Genomic DNA, 16,679 nt, shown 5'->3' with positions numbered 1-16,679 from the left:
CTGCTGCTTCACTCGCCGATGGCTCAGGCCACACTGCAGCACCACTGTCTGCTGCTGGCCCCAGAAGCAGCCCCCCCATGGTGAATCGTCCTCTGTGGTGTCACCTGCACCCCCTGCCCCACCACAGGCCCTGCCCTCGGTCCTCACACAGGCCCTGGTGTCACCCCAGGGCCAGACGGAGCTCCCCAAGCTCCCTTTACACAGCCCATGGAGCCCCCAGGGCTGTCTGGAGAAAGAAATTTGGGTGATGTAGCCCGTGGACACTGTGCTCCTCATGTGCCATGACAGCGCAGTGCTTCGGAGGAGACTTTTCTGAACAGGGACGAGGGTGTACGGGAGCGGAGGGGAGGTGCCCGACCCTGCCCAACACTCATTCCTCCCATGCCTTCCTGTGAGAAAAATCTCAGTATTTTTTTCAGTCAGGATCTTCTGTGAAGCTATTTTATTCGTGATTGCAATGTCGAGCGTCCTGCCCAGCAAAAGTCTGTCAGAACCTTTTATTCCCTATCCGCGGGACCTCTCGCAATTACTTTTCAACTGTCTTGGGAATCTGGAGAGGTCCCAGTCGACTGGAGGCTGGCAAATGTTGGGCCAGTTTTCAAGAAAGGATAGAAAGAAGACTGATAACTACAGGCCTGTCAGTCTCACGTCAGTGCCTGGTTAAATTATGGAGAAAATTATCCTGGGAGTTATTGAAGCACACCCGGGGGACAATGCAGTCATGGGTCCCAGCCAACACGGGTTCATGAGGGGTAGGTCATGTTTAACAAATCTGATTTCCTTTTATGATAAAATCACCCACCGAGTCAATCAAGAGAAACCAGCTGATGTGATCTTTTTGGATTTTGGATTTTCCCATAGGATCCTACTGGACAAAATATCCAGCATACAGCTAGATAAAAACATCACACGACGGGTGAGCAGTTGGCTGACGAGTAGGGCACGAAGGGTTACGGTACATGGGGTCCCAACATCAACCTAGCCCGGTCTTGTAAGAAAAGCAGAGCTACTTCTGTGAGGACAGATGCCACAGCAATACAGCGAGGAATGTCTAAAACGCACCACCCCGTGGCAGAAAGCTATAGCTACACTTACCAGTAAATTCATAGCTTTCTGACAAATGCTTCCTTTTCTCACGCATTTCAAGGATAAAAAACCAACGTTTTGATAAAAATGTGCCATACAGACTACTCACCAAAATGAAGAATGCTCCAGCATCTAAAAAGAAAAATAAAACGTATGCACTTGCTTCAATCAACGTAACGACTCCCCTAAAGCCTAATGGATTTCTTCCCTATCTTCTGCTCCTTCCAGAACACTCTTACATTGCCCTAATCCTTATTGCTGTCAATAAGATGTCTTCATTCCCCAAAGGCAGAAACCACAGGTCTACATTTGTTGTTCTTAGGAAACTATCCAGTGAAATGGTGTGCAAGGATCAGGTATTACCGTTGTTATTCTGCAGTGAATGACTGGACTTGCTGGTAAGGACAGGCTCGGATCAAACCCTCACGCAACGAATCCCTACGTGTCGCGGAAGATTGGCTCGGGAATCAAACTGTAATGCTCGTGCTCATTTTTATAATTGAAAAGAAAAAGACTTGAGACCTCAGACTGGCAGAAAGAACGAAGTTTACGCCCCAAACAAGAGCATTTGCCCTTAATCCCTCTTCAGACTGACACTGAACTTTAAAATCTTGAAGCTGCGGAAGAAGTTGCATGAATTAGAAGGCTAACACATTAAGTCCCAGTAATTTAAGGGGAAAGGATTTCACTTTCACTTTAGTTCGACAAAGCCCCTCACAGAGGCTCTTACAGGAAACGGACAGGTTAAAAATAGGATGATAAGGGAATAAACAGTGGGCTTACACAGCAAGGAAAGGTTTCCAGCAGGACGTGCAATGATGATCTCTGCTGGTAACACACTCGTAAGTTATCTGGAAACTGGAGTGAGTATCATGACCCATTTTGCGGAAATGTTATTATTCAGGCTGACTAAATGCAACTCTCAAAGGGAAATTACATGTGGATTTCAGGAATTTGAGTGATACAAGAGGGCAATTAAACCTTACGTGCAAAATAAATGCATGAAAGGGATTATTCTTTACCATACCTACAAAATCACAAGCTCTGAAGGAACTTTTACTACACGGGGAAGAGAGCTTGGGAAAAATGTGGCCAGATCTCTGAAAATAAGAGTTCAATGATTATCCACAGTCGAAAAGGCAGAAGGAATGAGTTATTTGATACCACAGAAGGCACTGAGAAGACATCCTGCTTTATAAAACCCACGTGGCAAATGCATCTTGAATAGTGACGCCCGGATAACCCGAACTTACTAAAACATGGCAGAGGGAGGAAAAAAGATACTGCGTTAAATGAGTCCCTGCTTTGATGGCTTATAGCAGCCGGTTTTTTGAATCCACGTAAACAGCACTAAATATTTCTGAAGTAATGAAAAACACGACTCCTAAGGTTTCTTATGGATGCAGTGATCAGCATACTTCAACTGTTACCCACCAATTCTACCACCACTTGCCTCGACCTGAACTTGTTGCTCGTCTAGACGTTCTGGTTTTGAATGGCCTCAGATCTTTCACAATCATCACAACGCAAGGCAGCGGAGCGGCAGGAAGAAGTCAGATTTCAACAGGAGGCTGAGGAGGAGACAAACTTCAGTCTTCGCTACCATTTTCGCCTCTGCAGCAGAGTACAATGATTTACTTTTCAGACGAATTCACAACCACACGCTGAGCCCTTTTTCATTACCTTTATTGTTCTTTTTAAGAGGCACAATGACAATTTCAGCTCCCCCTCATTCTCTTTTACCTTGCAAAATAGCAGGGTACGGGTCAGAGCCATCGATCCACAACCGGTACGTACTTCAGACGGTCTCCAATTAAGTTTGCACATTTCCTGATGATAAAAGAGGCACATGTGCCAGACAGCAGCAGCAGCTGAAGTAAGGAAAGTTAAAGCAATACCGGCTTAACAAGCCGCACTGCTATTTTAAGGCAGGCTTGGTGAAAGTTTGACAGGCAATTTCCTCAGGAAATGAAACGAATTTTGCCTACGGAAATATAATAAACTTGATTGAAAAGAGGCTTTTAGAAAATACTTCATCAGTGTGAAATTACATTGGTACTACACTTGCTTTAGGTACAAAGACGTTACTGAATCTCCCCGTTCAGAATTCAGACTTCTCGGTTATTCCTCAATCTTGCAGGAATACGTGAAGGGAGGCAGTGATGCTTTACTGTCACAGAAAACAGAGCTTTTTCCACGGGATTAGTAAATTTGGGCAACGCCGATGTCTCCAGAAATTTCTCAGGCGGTGTTCTCAATGAGAAGAGCAATACCTTGTCCACCTCCAATGCAAGCTGACCCAACGGCGTATTTCCCACCACGACGCCTGTCCAGAAAATACGACAGTGAAAATGACTTCGAAAGCACGGTAGCTGTTGTCCCGATTTTATAAAGAGAAACTAGCCATCAACTTTTCAAAGGTACTACTAATGAGATTTTCCAATCTTCGTTTTCTAGGAAAATATTACAAAGCCTCAGCTGCTCCTGAAATATTTCTGTAGGAAAACAGAGTTCTACGCCTTGGTCTTTTCCACCTAAAAGTGTATTATATTGCTCTGGGGAGTACAAAGCAGAAGGGAATGACATTAGGGGATACTTAAGGTTTCAACACAGTAAAAATCGCGTAACTCAAATATAATTTTATGGCCAAGGTAGTCCTTAAAAGCTAAGTTTTCTACGGCCGCACTCAAACGTTTTTTGCAAGCTGTAAATTAATTAAGGTTTTAGGGTTGAATACTAGCAAGTACCAGCAAAAACATACAGGGATCTCTGCCCTGAAGGGAGGGGAGGAGGAAGAAAAAAAATAATAAAGGGAAAATGCAGATTAAAATGGCGCTGAGCATAACGAGCAAGCCAAAACAGTCAGCATCTCTGAAAATGGATTAAAAGAGAAGGAGGGCGCTGGCAAAACCTTTTAAATGTAGGCTGTTTAGAAAGGGACAGGCTTTGATCAAGGCCATTTCAATCAAGGAAACTTCCCCACTGACTGCTGGGGGCTTTGGATCAGAAGTAGAGGGAGGAAAAACACACCTGTAATGATGAGAATGGAGTATGAGGCTGGATTTGGACTGCAGGACACGGGCAACATTTGTGTACACAGAGGTACACTTCAGCCGTGGCAATTTTAAGCCGGTGGACTTAGAAGCCACACAGCATCTGTGCTACAACTCCTCTGCAGGCGTGAATCCGCCAGCACTGCGTTCGTTACCAGTAGCTACTGGCTATATACAGACCTTAATTCGTGAACCAGATGAGCTGTGATCCGTGCTCCCGAAGCACCCAAGGGATGACCGATAGCGATGGCGCCTCCGTTGACGTTGGTTTTTTCAGGGTCGAGGCCCAACACTTTTTCCACGGCCAGATACTGAGGTGCAAATGCCTCGTTCACCTAAAACACCAGAGAAACGACACAGCTGTTTGTTACCTGTTCAACTGGCCGCCTGTATGAGGGGAGGTGTTCCTGCTAAAAAGATCAGTAACCTCGCTGCTCACGTCAAATCCTCTTACCTCTATCAAATCCATGTCCTTCAGGGTCAGTCCTGCTTTCTTCAGAACCTCGGTAATGGCAGGTACAGGGCCTGTTTGGAAAATGAGGTGCTCGGTTAATTAAATGATTAATAAAGCCTTAGAAACCAGAACCTAAGAATTAATCATTTGGCAGCCTCCTCAACAAAGTGCCAAGGAAAGTTAGGAGCGTCACTGCTGCTGCACAGCTATGTTGGGGAACGTGTGCCTAAGTTTCAAGTCGAGAGGACAGAATCCCATGAGAAATAAGACCACCCTTTGAGGCATTCTCCTCTCCAGTACTCATGGCTTCAGTTTTTTCCTTCCTCAACCCCAGATTCACACACACGCACAGAAAAAAATACAAGGCAGGCTCTGTGGAGTTTGGTGGTCATGTGTTTAGTTATGGATATTGCTGTTTTGGTGCTTTTAGCGTAGCTTACCTGTAAATCTAGCTTAAGAACAAACAAACAAACAAAGCAAGCAACAAAAGCGCTCCACAAAATGTTGCCTTGGACCCGGACTGAAACAGCCAACTGAAGCAAGTAGGATTGGTTTTGGAGAGTGTTAGTTTGGCAATAAAACCGTCTCTAGAAGAAAGCTGACATCTGCAACCTAGCAAAACCCACTAAGAAAGATGGATCTCGAAGCGCAGCAACCTAAGGAAAGATACACTCAAAGAGAATTGGAAAGGGTTTGATACGTGCCTGCAGGTCAGAGACACCACGATGTTCGAGGGGAGCTGGTCGCTAACGAATAAAACCCATCCTAAAATGCTATTTAAGTATCTCACCACCAAGAAATGGTGCTGACAACTCACAGCTCAAGAATAATAAAAAAAAAAAAAAGGCATAAAAATGAGTAAATGACCTAAGAGACAGAAAGGTTACAAAGAAGAAAGGGCCCAGGTCAAAGCTCAGTGGATCATTAGCGAGACTCCGGCTTAATACTAGACCCTAGATGTATTTTGTGGATTGATTTCAGTATGCTCATTATGTGTGAGAGAAACGGGAGGGTCTCATGTGGACAGTACAAAGGCTGTTAATGACAGAGAGACTGAGCTTCCCACCCCCCAACCTCCCCTTTCTTCAATAATGAATTCTCTCCCTTCAAGATTGTAAGGCAGGGCTCCCTAACACCATCAGTATGTGAAAAGGCAGTCGTTCAGTCTGAGCTCCTCTGTTCTCAGCTCCGTCGCTGTCATGTCTCTGAATCTCTTCTGGTCTTTTGGGGTTGCTGGGGACAAGCTGTGGTATTAAAAAGCGGAGATACGAGCTGTTTCTCCGTATGATTTATGAAGTTTTTCAACAGGCTAAAAGAGTCGCCTGACCTGCAAAGAATGGTCTCGCTTAAAAAAGCACAATGACAGCGCGAAGCCTAGCGAAAGAAACCCTCCCTCTACATTTGCTTTGAAGGTCGAGTTCGTCCGATAGCCCGAGCGAGAAAGCAAATCTGACAATGCTTCATTTGCATCTCTTCTGACACACGAAACCAGCCAACAATGACTTCTCTGAACAGAAGGGCAGAAAGGAAAAGTGAGGCTGGCGCACAATGCTGTCTGCGGACTGAACAGAAGGGAAGAATCCCGGCACGTCTGGATCAGCTTCGAGGGTTTGTTTGCGTTAACGGCGACTTGGTTAGAGAGCATAAAATATGGGAGTTGCAAAAAAAAAAAAGTTGGTTGCTTTGGCAGAATAACGCCTGAACGGGCGCATCTGTTGGAATCCAGTCTGAACTTGAGCTCAAAAGGGGAGACACAGCCAGGATTTTTTCGACAAGGCGACTCGTAACTACACAATAATGGGATTAAAAGCTAGTGGGAAACTAAGCACACCTATTTTCTTAACTAAGAGAGTAAAAAAAAGGGGGAAAAACGGGGCTGGAGGGACTGCAGTTCAGAGCTAACGCCCTAGGTCAGGCACCGCAAACATCCTTGCGGCCAAACCGAAGTCCGTCCCTCCGCGTTCGAGGGTTGGATGCCGTAAGAAAACGTGCTTGCTTGCAACTTACCGATGCCCATTATGGAAGGGTCGCAGCCAGATGAGTGATAAGCTACTACCCTCGCCAGAGGAGTGAGACCGTGCTTTTTGAGGGCCGATTCGCTGGCCACGATGACGGCGCCGGCTCCATCGCACACCCCCTTCGATGAAGAGACAAAAAGCATTCTCAGGGGAGAAAGCACAAAGCAAAAAGCCCCGCGTTTTAAATTAATACGCCCCTCACAGAAAAACCAACTCCCGCTTTCAGTCTACAACGCTGTGATTAACTTTGAGCGAGCGATTTTATCAGCGCTTAAGCAAAACACGCCACGATCCTTCACTATTCCGCCGGCTGTGAAACGAAGTTAAACCCAGGCGATGCGTTTTATTCAAGCCAGATGGTTCGTTTTTAACGTTTCAGGACAAGCAAAATGCATTTCCTTCAAGTCTTCCCTCGTGCTGGAAACAGCAGTCTGTCGAGTTGCGGGGTCCCTGCTAGCAGCAGGTAACCTACACGTTGTTAACAGGGGAAGACACCCTGTGGTGGTTTTGCCGTGCCAGGCAGCTGAACAGCACAACCGCTCTCTCACTGCCCCTCCTCGGATGAGGAGGGGAAGAAGGAAAGGAAAGAACAACTCACGGGTTGAGATCAGGGTAACTTAATTAAAGGGAAAAAATATTATTAAGGAAATATGATTATTAATTAAACAATTCAACTAAAGGGAAAAAAAAAGGGAAAGGGGAAGAGGGAGGGGGAAAGGGAATAACAGAACAAACCAAGTCAAGGCTGTGTGGAAGTGCAGAGGAAAGAAATTCCTCTCTGCTTCCCACCAATGAGCGACGCTTGAGCACGTCCTTGAAGCAGGGCCTCAATGCACGTAGCCGGTTTTCGGGAGGGGGACAGACGTTTTCGCAACGAGAGCCCACCCCTCCCCTCTTCTTCCTTTTTCCACCTTTCATTGCTGAGTGTGACCCCACATGGTATGGAATATCCCTTGGGTTAGGTCAGCTGCCCTGGGGATGCTTCTCTCTCACTTTTTTGCCCACCCCCTAGGAGGGTCAGAGAGAGTCCTGATGCTGTGCCAGCACTGCTCAGCAGCAGGCACAGCGCCGGTGTGATCCCACTGCTGTTCGAGCTCCAAGTGCAGAGCGCAGCGCTGTGTGGGCTGCTGCAGGGAAAGTTGACATCCCAGCCAGACCCAGTACACACCCGTACTTATTGGACGGGTGTAATCACTGCCCCCAAAAGGAAGTCGAATGGCTGAGTCCACACAGCCGCTGCAAAATACAAAGGATTTAAAACCCTTTTCGCCAGGAAACCCCACTGACAGCCAAAAGGTGGCTCAGGAAGACGGCACGACAGCGACAACGGATTGAGAGAACGTTCAAGGTGACGCTTCCGCCAGCCAAGGCTTTGACGTACTCACTGAAGCATTCCCAGCTGTGACCGTCCCATCCTTTTTAAAGACGGTCGGGAGCTTTGCCAGCTGTTCCAGAGTGGTCTGGGGTTTCGGGTGCTCGTCCTTTTGCATGCTTTCTTTCCCTTTTTTTGTCTTCACTTCCACCGGCGCCATCTCAGCGTTAAAACGACCGGCCTCTTGAGCTGCAAGCGCAAAAAGGAAAATAAAAGACCGATCAAAATTGCAGTGTATTAATTGCCTTTAGCTCTATTTCAGCCAAGAGTTCAGGGACGGTGCCGCTTGTGCTTTATTTAAACAGGCCAGCTGGGGGCTTATCGTTTGAGGGCATCCCCTTATTGATGAGTACTGATGAATATTGATGAACAGGTCTCTAGAAAAACTCTCTAGATTTGAAAGTGGCGTCACCTAAGCGCTTGCGTTCCTCCGTTTACTAACCAGCTTTGCATCTCTGCTGCGTTTTGAAGGCGTAGCGGTCGCAGTCCTCCCGCGTGATGCCGTGCTTCGCAGCCAGGTTTTCGGCTGTAACCGCCATGGGTATTTTCACGTGCGTGTCAGTCAGACCTTCCCACAGCGTGTCCTCCAACTGGAAGAGCCGGAAAAGAACACAAGCCACGAAAAAAGCAACGTTAACATTTACTATCGACAGTTCCTAATCAATTCTAGTCACTGAAATTATCGACAGCTTCTCATTATCCTGGTTTTTAGCTTTTAGGCAAACCACGTGAACTAAATTCTTGCTCTAAGGGTTTTATTACACGTACCTTGGAATAGGAATTCTAATGTTGTTTTGGAAAAGCTACAAAACTAGCAAGCCTACTGTTTTAACGATGTCTGAATACCGGATAAATGTTTTGAAGATCTAAATCTGGATTTCATCCCCAACGATTTCCTTTAGAAGCCTACAGCGTCTACACGGCTGATAATCGACATTCCTTTTTCAACACGACTTCATTCACGGGAAAAAAAGAAGTATTAGACCTTGAGTTCTGCTCCTAATCTGGTTCCAAATCGAATGTTTCGGACTGCGTACGGGGCCTGGCTCATGTTTTCAGCTCCACCACACAGGACCACTTCGGAGTCGTTGAGGCAAATTTCCTGGTAAGGGAAAACCAAACCAGATTCAGGATTTTCAGCTGCCAAAAGAAACACCAACCGCATACGAGTTCCCCGCCAGCACAGCCCTTAGAGGCTGAAAGGCTGAAACTGAGCGCTAAAAAATCCTGCTTCCTTAAAATGCTTCGCTCAGTTGGACAGTGACGGATATTTCTGCACTGAAATGGAAGCAGATGAAATTATCCTGATGTGCCCTGTAAGTAACTTAATTATTATGACTGATTAGGGGTAACGTGCTGAGATCACATCTCTCAGCTAACGATATGAGAAAGGTTATAACACGGGAAGGAAAAATAAAAGGAGCTCGGTACCTGACATCCATTGGCGATGGCTTGGAAACCAGAGCCGCAAAGTCTGTTGACGGTGAGGGCTGGAACCGGGACAGGAACTCCCACCCGTAACCCGACGTGTCGCGCGATGTAAATGGCGTCGGCAGAGCTCTGCGGGCAGAACAAATCATAAATTGTCTTCGAGCCACGTTTCTTCGGGAAGAAAACGTCTCTGAGCCAAAGTCAGATGGGCGGGGAATCGATCTTTACCGAACAGGGGAAAAAAAAAAAGGCTGCAAAAAAGAGGGAGCTACCCATAGGACCGCGCCGAAGATGACCGAAATCATCACCGGCCGGCGAGTTTTCCGTGCCACCAACCTGCATGACGCTGCCAACGATGACGCTGTCGATGATCTCAGGCGAGACCTTGCCGGCAGCCAGGGCAGCCCGAGCGGCATGTTCGGTCAGATCGGTGGCCGTGAAGTCCTTCAGCAAGCCGCCGTAGGTGCCGAAAGGAGTTCGCTTCGCCGCAACGATGAAGACACCTGCAACAGGAGCAAGAACGGTCCCGACGTGCAGATCAGGGAGCGGTTCAGCTCTCTGGTTTTTGCTTACGTGAGACAAAAGCCAGACCCGTACCGAAGAGAAATAGGTAAAAAAAAAAATAGACACAGAGCGTACCAAACAGAAAATGAGCAAGGTGGCCTCAACAGAACGACGTCCTAACTTCACAACAGGATTCATAAATCCTATCCGAATCCTACGCTCATCCTAAAAGACAGCGGGAACCCAAGCAGCTCAAGACAAGTAAGACAAAGGAGGCAGCAATTCCTCGAGACAGGGAAGGTATTCCAGAATGAATGGGCAGAAGGAAAAGCTGCGAGGACTCCAGGAACACCTCCCTTCCAAGAAGAGGGAATCTGGGGCTTATTCCCTGAAAAGGCGTTCACAAAGTTTTTTAAAAATGTTTTAAATTTGACTCCTTTGGAGAAAAAACAAAACCAACAACATTCTCTTATAGAAATGTAATGATATTTTCCTCATTAATACAGGTCATCTAAGCTGCGTGAGCACCACTCTTCCAGCTTCTGAGGAGAAAATCCAGTTTCCGACGCAAAGCAGAGCCTACGCAGGTGCACCAACGCCTTGGCCAGAAGGAGCCGACGAGGATCTGAGCTCGAGCAAAGCCCCGCAACCCTACAGAACGCGTACCGACTGCTCGGCACAGCAGCTCTCCGCTTCCACGTGTCGGAACAAGAGGGAAGCAGGCTGTGAACTTTCCCCCAGTTGAACGGCAGAGCTCACGCGCCAACGCCGCAGCTGCCATGGAACAGCCGCTGGTATTTTAAGCAAGGCTGGAAGGATACGTACAGATAGAAGGATGAAGGCAAATGAAAACGCCCGTTCTTCACGGCCGCATTTAGTATATTAGGACTTAGCTGCAAGGCTTTGCTGTGAACCAGGTCAAGGACCCGACCAGGCCAACGAATTTTTCCCCTCCCTTTTGACCAGGAGGTTGCTTGGCCGCGTTATCTGCTGAATCACACACGGCCGGCTTTACAAACAGGCCCGGGCTGGGGTAGAACTTTGCCCTTCAACCTTCAGTTGATGAGAACAACGTTTTCTCTTCCAACCCGACCGTTCGCCGCTGCCCACGTCTTCCCCACGGCACCACGGGGCCAAAGCCTAACGCAGACCGGATCATGCAACAGAGGGAGACGAAGACTTCAGGTGATGATAATCGCGTGGATCAGTTCTGCAATTGAATCCACTTTCTGGCTGCTAAATGAAACAGTGATTTCAGTGTAAAGGAGAAGAGTGAACTAGCAAGGAAAGAAAAAAAAAAAGCACAGCCTTACCTAGCAGCCACCAAGTTAAATTAACCACAGAGATACTCCCCTGAGGGCAATTGCTCTGATTTCGCTTGCTGGGAGAGCCATCAGCAAACGTTACACCCTCCGCTGAATTTCAGGAGGGATGGCAAGAGGTAGATGAAGTCCTGTGAGGATGAGCCCTGCCCTTCGGCAGCTACTCCTAAGTCCCCCTTAATTAGCACCGTCCTACATCACCACAGCAAGATTTCCAGTCTCTGCTGTTTCCCAAGGCGATAAACGCACGATGAAAGCAGAACGTTACCAAACCCCTATGGATCTGGACACATTTGGGACTAAAAAGTGAAGGTAACTGGGAATTCTTATCAAACACTCAGTTCGAGACACGTTATAATCTGTTTTATTCTTAAGAACCCTCCGCCAAAATCAGATCTGAAACCTTCTCTAACCCTCCGACATTTCTGAAGCGCACTCGGTACGAAAATATTTCTTCTCCAGATCCTATTCGGATGGCCTAAAAAAAACATTAAGCTCCGAAAAATTAAAGGTCAAGAACGGCGTATGGAAAACACGGAGTCAAAAGATGAAAGAAAAATCCTGAAACAGGCCCCGGGGAACTGGTAAAGCACAGGCAAAGCTCTACAGGACTCGTTTTACCTTATTTGTAGGAGACGTAAGATTTAAACCACACGAAGTAGCTCTTTACACAAAACTCTTGGAGGAGCTGCTGGAGCTTACAGGCGGTGTTCAGCCTGCGCTGTTACTTCGTATACCTTCATATGGGTTCGTGCGCTGCCTCCAGCCCTACAGAAAGTGAATTCCCTACAGTATAAACCCGCCACGGGTCCGCAGAGCAGCGGAGGTGTGCCTGATCTCTGAGCTTTTTATGAAACATTAATGTTATGCCCAACCGTTTATCCATGCTGACACGGGACGGACAAGACAGTGAGGAGAAAAACTAAAGAAACCAAAACAAACCCAAGCAAAAACCACAAACCAGCCAACACGCACAACCCCACCACCCTCCTGCTGACAGAAAGAGGCTCAAAAATGCCATTTTCCCCCCCGGTTTTTTTTTTTGGTGCCGGGGCGCGCGGGCGGGGGGGGGGGGGGGGCGGCGGGGGTGGTGCCGCCCCCCCCCCGCACCCGGCGCTGCCCCCTCGGGCAGGACAGCGGGGCCGGCCCGTGGCACCGACCCCCGGGCCCTTTTGGGGGGCCCCCCCAGGTGACAGGGAAGCCCCCCCGGGCTGACAGGACCACACCGGGACCCCCCCGAGCCCGACTCACCCCTGAGGAGCGCCATGGCCGCCCCGCTCCGCGCCCGCCCTCTACAGCGCCCCTCCGCACATTCGCCACGCCAAGAGAGGAGGCGCCTGTGTCGCTTTCCGCGCAGGCGCCGCTTTTTTGTCGATTCGATTGTTTGTTTTTTTTTTTTTTTTTCCCCTTTTATTCGACTTTTCTTCTCCTCGTCGTCCCCGAGCTTGGAGGAGAGGGAAAAGGGGAGAGAGGGAGGGGGATGACCCGAGGCGAATCGGCGGCGGCACAAAATGGCGGGCGGTCCCGTGAGGGGTGCCCCAGGGCGCTGTTACCCGGTTTTGTCCATATCGGTGGCCTGACACGGAGGACAAGGGGTTTTTCCTCCCTGTCTTCTCCCTGTCTGCACCTCAACCTTGCCACTTGGTGTAGGGGATGCCCCCCCAAAGCACCTCACAAAGTTGTACTATTTAGAAAGACACTCTGAGGTAAAAAACGTGGCGTTTGGGGGAACAGCTCGGACTGCCAAAGGGAGGGTTGATAAAAATGCTTTATTACAAACAAAAACATGCCATATGTTCCTTCAATGAAGGAATTTAAAATGTTTTTCTTCTAGGTTTTCCCCATGAAAACTGCATTTTTTATTCAAAATGTCTTTCATCTGCTTCGCTGCCGTAATGCCAATGATTTAATGAATCTGGAGACCAGTGAATGTACCTGTAACCTAACCTTAAAATAATAAAAAAGGAGGGAAAGGGGAGAGAAAAGGGGGGAAACAGAAGGAAAAGGAAAAAAAATCTTCGAATTTATTTTCTCTCTTTGCCATGGAATTGTCTCACTTCACATACACAAGGGCTGGCACTGCCTCAGCTCCTCTGCATTGGTTTACAAGGCCATAATACTTCACGCTCAATTGGCTTCTAATTACCTCAAAATATGTAAACATCTCGAAAGTTGTCACAACTTCTGAACCTTCTGAAGTCATAAGTAAAAGGTTCCAGACTCTTTGTGTTTGTAAATCGGAAATATCAATGTTTGTGATGTATAAAGCAAATACTGAAATGTGTATTTAACACAGGCCATTTGTGACCAAGTCACGATTTCTTCAAAAGTGTTTATTTCACTTTTTTTTTTTTTTCTTATCCACAGCTGAATATTACAGTGGCTATTACAAGCATTTTTCCTATAGACAAAGGTGTACTTTACAGATCTGTTCACAATGGAAAAATATTTTATAAGCAGTAGTATTTTTACCTACAGCATTCGCTCCCGTATATCGTTCAACTTCGTTTAGAGCAGCTATACCTTCTGCTTGTTAAGGTAATTAGACTTCACCCCAACCCCCCCCAAAATAGATATTGCACTATAATAATAATAAACATTTTTGATCATTTGTTTTCTTTTAATTTCAACTTAATTCGAAAGCCTTAGTCCACTGGCATTTACCTTTTGAAATAAATCGTATGCTTGTCGGGGCATATGTCCTCTGGATTATTTTAATTAACATCTACAGTGCTACATATATTTTTTTTTTCATGAAAAAAAAATAATTTATGACTGTAATATACGTGAATCAATGAAGCTGGAGGAAAAGGTTTCATGGCGGTTCGTGCGATTCATTTTAATTAGATTATCACACTTAGATGCAATGGTAAAATGCTAATTTTTCAGTTGAACGATCTGGAAGAATGAGTTTGCATAATCTTGCTCATTTACGGTTGAAAAGGGAGGAAAAGGACCTGCTGTTTCAAGTGCATCCCTGACACCTGTATCCTTTGCAAGTCACACGAATTGAGGGTCAGATGCTGCAGAGGCTTTAGCTATGTCGTGTTTTCAATGTTCAAGTCGCCAGGAAAGGTAGCAGCCACTGCTCAAACCCTGCAATACACCCACGTTTTGTTGTTCCGCTCATAGAAGTGCCGTTAGATAAATTGTATGAACAAAAAAACGTTTGATTTCCAGCTGCAGAAATGAATTCTAATAAATTAATTCTCATTATTTTCATGTTCTTTTCTACAGTCAGCTACTACAACAACTTCGCTAGCTGAAAGAGAAGCAACCTCAGCTACAAAACTGCCAGTAAAATCAGAAATAAAAAGTAAAAGCAATAAAATAAAGTCAAGTTTCAGCTGGAAATGAAATGTGTATTTTGTCCTAGACGCTTCTCATAGGTCGGACAGCACAAACCTGAACTTGCCTTTGAGGTGTTGGTTCGGTGGTGGTGTGTGTAGTTTGTATTTTGCTTTTAAATTGTGTTTTTTTTTTTGGCTGCCAGTAGTGTTTTTCTGAGGTACATTACACATGCAAAAATCAATATGGTTCAATATTGGCTTTTCCTAGGAACTTTTAGGTGTAGAGAGATTTTATAACTGGACTTAGAAATCCACAGAAAACTGTTTGTGGCAGAATAATTATATATATAAAAAAAAAACCTTCCAAAGTTTACCAGTGGTTGAGAAGTCAGTTACCTTAGTAACAGCTAAAGGCACACAGTAGGGAAAATGGCTCGACTTCGGCATCAAGATTTAAAAAATAAAGGCGGAGCTGGAAAACAGGCGGCTTTCGGAAAGCCACGCGTTGCGTTGAACGTGTACTTTCAATAACGAAGCGCCCATCTGAGGAAAGAAAGGCATGCTCGAACATAATGGTTTAGCAAAACGAATATCTAAAAACAATTTTTTAAAAGTGCCAACTGAAAAGAGAAAAATATATTAAAGGTATTTAGTGGAGTCCTCTTCCAGATGGATTTTAATGGGTAAGCTACATTATTACAGACCAGGACGTCAAATGCCAGTTCCTATCTGTACGTACTGAGAGTTGTCGTTGTTGGTTTGTTTTATTTTTGAAGAAAATCTTTGTTGTACGTATCAATTATGGTCCCGAAAAAGCCAGTGAAAGACCGCTATCCCCTCGAAGAGGATTACCCACGCTCGTGACTGCGATCAGCGGCAAAATCATTGCGGAAGAGGCTGCTGCAGCAAGCTGTCATTTCGTCTGAATGATGAGCACTGCTTTAATCAGGCTGTTGGGAACTGCAGACCGAATCATTTACAGCAGAGAGAGGTAGAGACCTGAAAGAGCCAGCGAGGAAACTGCCGGCCGAAGAAATACCGCCGTGTTGTATCTTATGGAAAGACCAAATTCTGCTTTGATTTTTTTTTTTCAAACATACTGTGCTTACTAAAGGATGGAAGAAGGGATAAAACATCATTAAAAATTAAATTCAGAGCACTGCAAAAAAAAAAAAACCATTCGTTTGCAAAAGGTGAAAAGAGGTAGGTACAATAAATAAAAACGTTGCAGATGAGCAAGTGGCAGAAGAGCACGGGCTCGCTGGACGCAGCACAACGGTGGTGTCATCCTCCGTGCGTTCGAAGGGGAGATGAAGGCACTACTGAATACACGTAGTAGATGCAAATGCTCAAGGACTGTAGTTTGGAGGTAGTGCGGGTACTATACAAGCAATCAATTTTCTTGCGTAATTAGCTGGGCGATGGTTAGAAGGAAAGAGAACTTCTCCCTAGAGAATGACCTTAGGTCTGTCCTTCACTGGTAACAGGCGAGCTAAATCATCATCCATCTGAAACAACACAGGCATAGCCCAGTGTATTTCTTAACAGCACTCAACTTTTTTTGTTGTTTTTTTCTCTTTTTTTTTTTCTTTAAAAATGTGCTTTTCGATAGCAATATACATATATAGTACATACAGGTCTATTACAATTTGTATATACATCGATTATATACACGGTGCTTAAAGCAAAACACACCCCTTATCTCAAAAGGTGCCCGCAGCGGGGCAGGTTTCAGCGGCGTGAATCTTGGAAGAGACTTTACATTCTATATTTAACACTCCAAGCTGGCAGGATACCCGATCCGAAACGCGCTGCTTGGATACGATTTAGACCAACGAAATGCAGTCGGGTTTGTTTTTTTGAAAGCTCTTAGTAGGGCCAGAATTGCTGAGACTACGGAAACGGCAACCACGAAAGCAAATAAGCGAACACCTACGGAGATAAGACCCTTGGGGAAGTGGAAAGGCCAAAACAACACAAAAGATGAGCATTTCACTGCTTCTAAATTTCCTGGCTGCGTTTTGGCACGCTGAGCTGTGGCAGAAGGATCACCCCACAGACCGGTGTAGTCCTCATTTATGGACTGACGGCAATCAGGATTGCTCTACAGCATCACTCAGCCCCAGGAACCCAACGTTTACCTTTTTTT

At 46.1% G+C, this 16,679-nt stretch overlaps 1 protein-coding gene across 1 annotated transcript; it reads right to left on the bottom strand.

The window, feature by feature from the left end:
* Positions 1–2,751: 2,751 nt before the first annotated feature.
* Positions 2,752–12,627, bottom strand: ACAA2 (acetyl-CoA acyltransferase 2). Its single transcript, XM_035310495.1, has 10 exons — positions 12,492–12,627; positions 9,751–9,917; positions 9,415–9,543; positions 8,969–9,085; positions 8,426–8,573; positions 7,997–8,172; positions 6,601–6,730; positions 4,594–4,664; positions 4,320–4,474; positions 2,752–3,412 (listed from the first exon to the last, which is right to left on the bottom strand). The coding sequence occupies exons 1-10, from the start codon at positions 12,505–12,507 to the stop codon at positions 3,328–3,330; spliced, it is 1,194 nt and encodes a 397-aa protein (XP_035166386.1). The 5' UTR covers positions 12,508–12,627; the 3' UTR covers positions 2,752–3,327.
* Between the last annotated feature and the right edge of the window lie 4,052 nt (positions 12,628–16,679).

This window comes from Oxyura jamaicensis, chromosome Z, assembly GCF_011077185.1.
Source record: "Oxyura jamaicensis isolate SHBP4307 breed ruddy duck chromosome Z, BPBGC_Ojam_1.0, whole genome shotgun sequence".
Classification (NCBI taxonomy): Eukaryota; Metazoa; Chordata; class Aves; order Anseriformes; family Anatidae; genus Oxyura; species Oxyura jamaicensis.
Note: the sequence above shows the minus strand (reverse complement) of the source record. Positions and strands in the feature narration are given on the sequence as shown.

Bases quoted from the DNA above. Each gene is read 5' to 3' on its own strand.
- ACAA2 (XM_035310495.1), bottom strand. The intron at 8,574-8,968 runs GTCTAATACTTC...CGGCTCTTCCAG, and splicing joins GATTAGGAGCAGAACTCAAG to TTGGAGGACACGCTGTGGGA. The intron at 4,665-6,600 runs GTAAGTTGCAAG...TTTTCCAAACAG, and splicing joins CCCTTCCATAATGGGCATCG to GCCCTGTACCTGCCATTACC.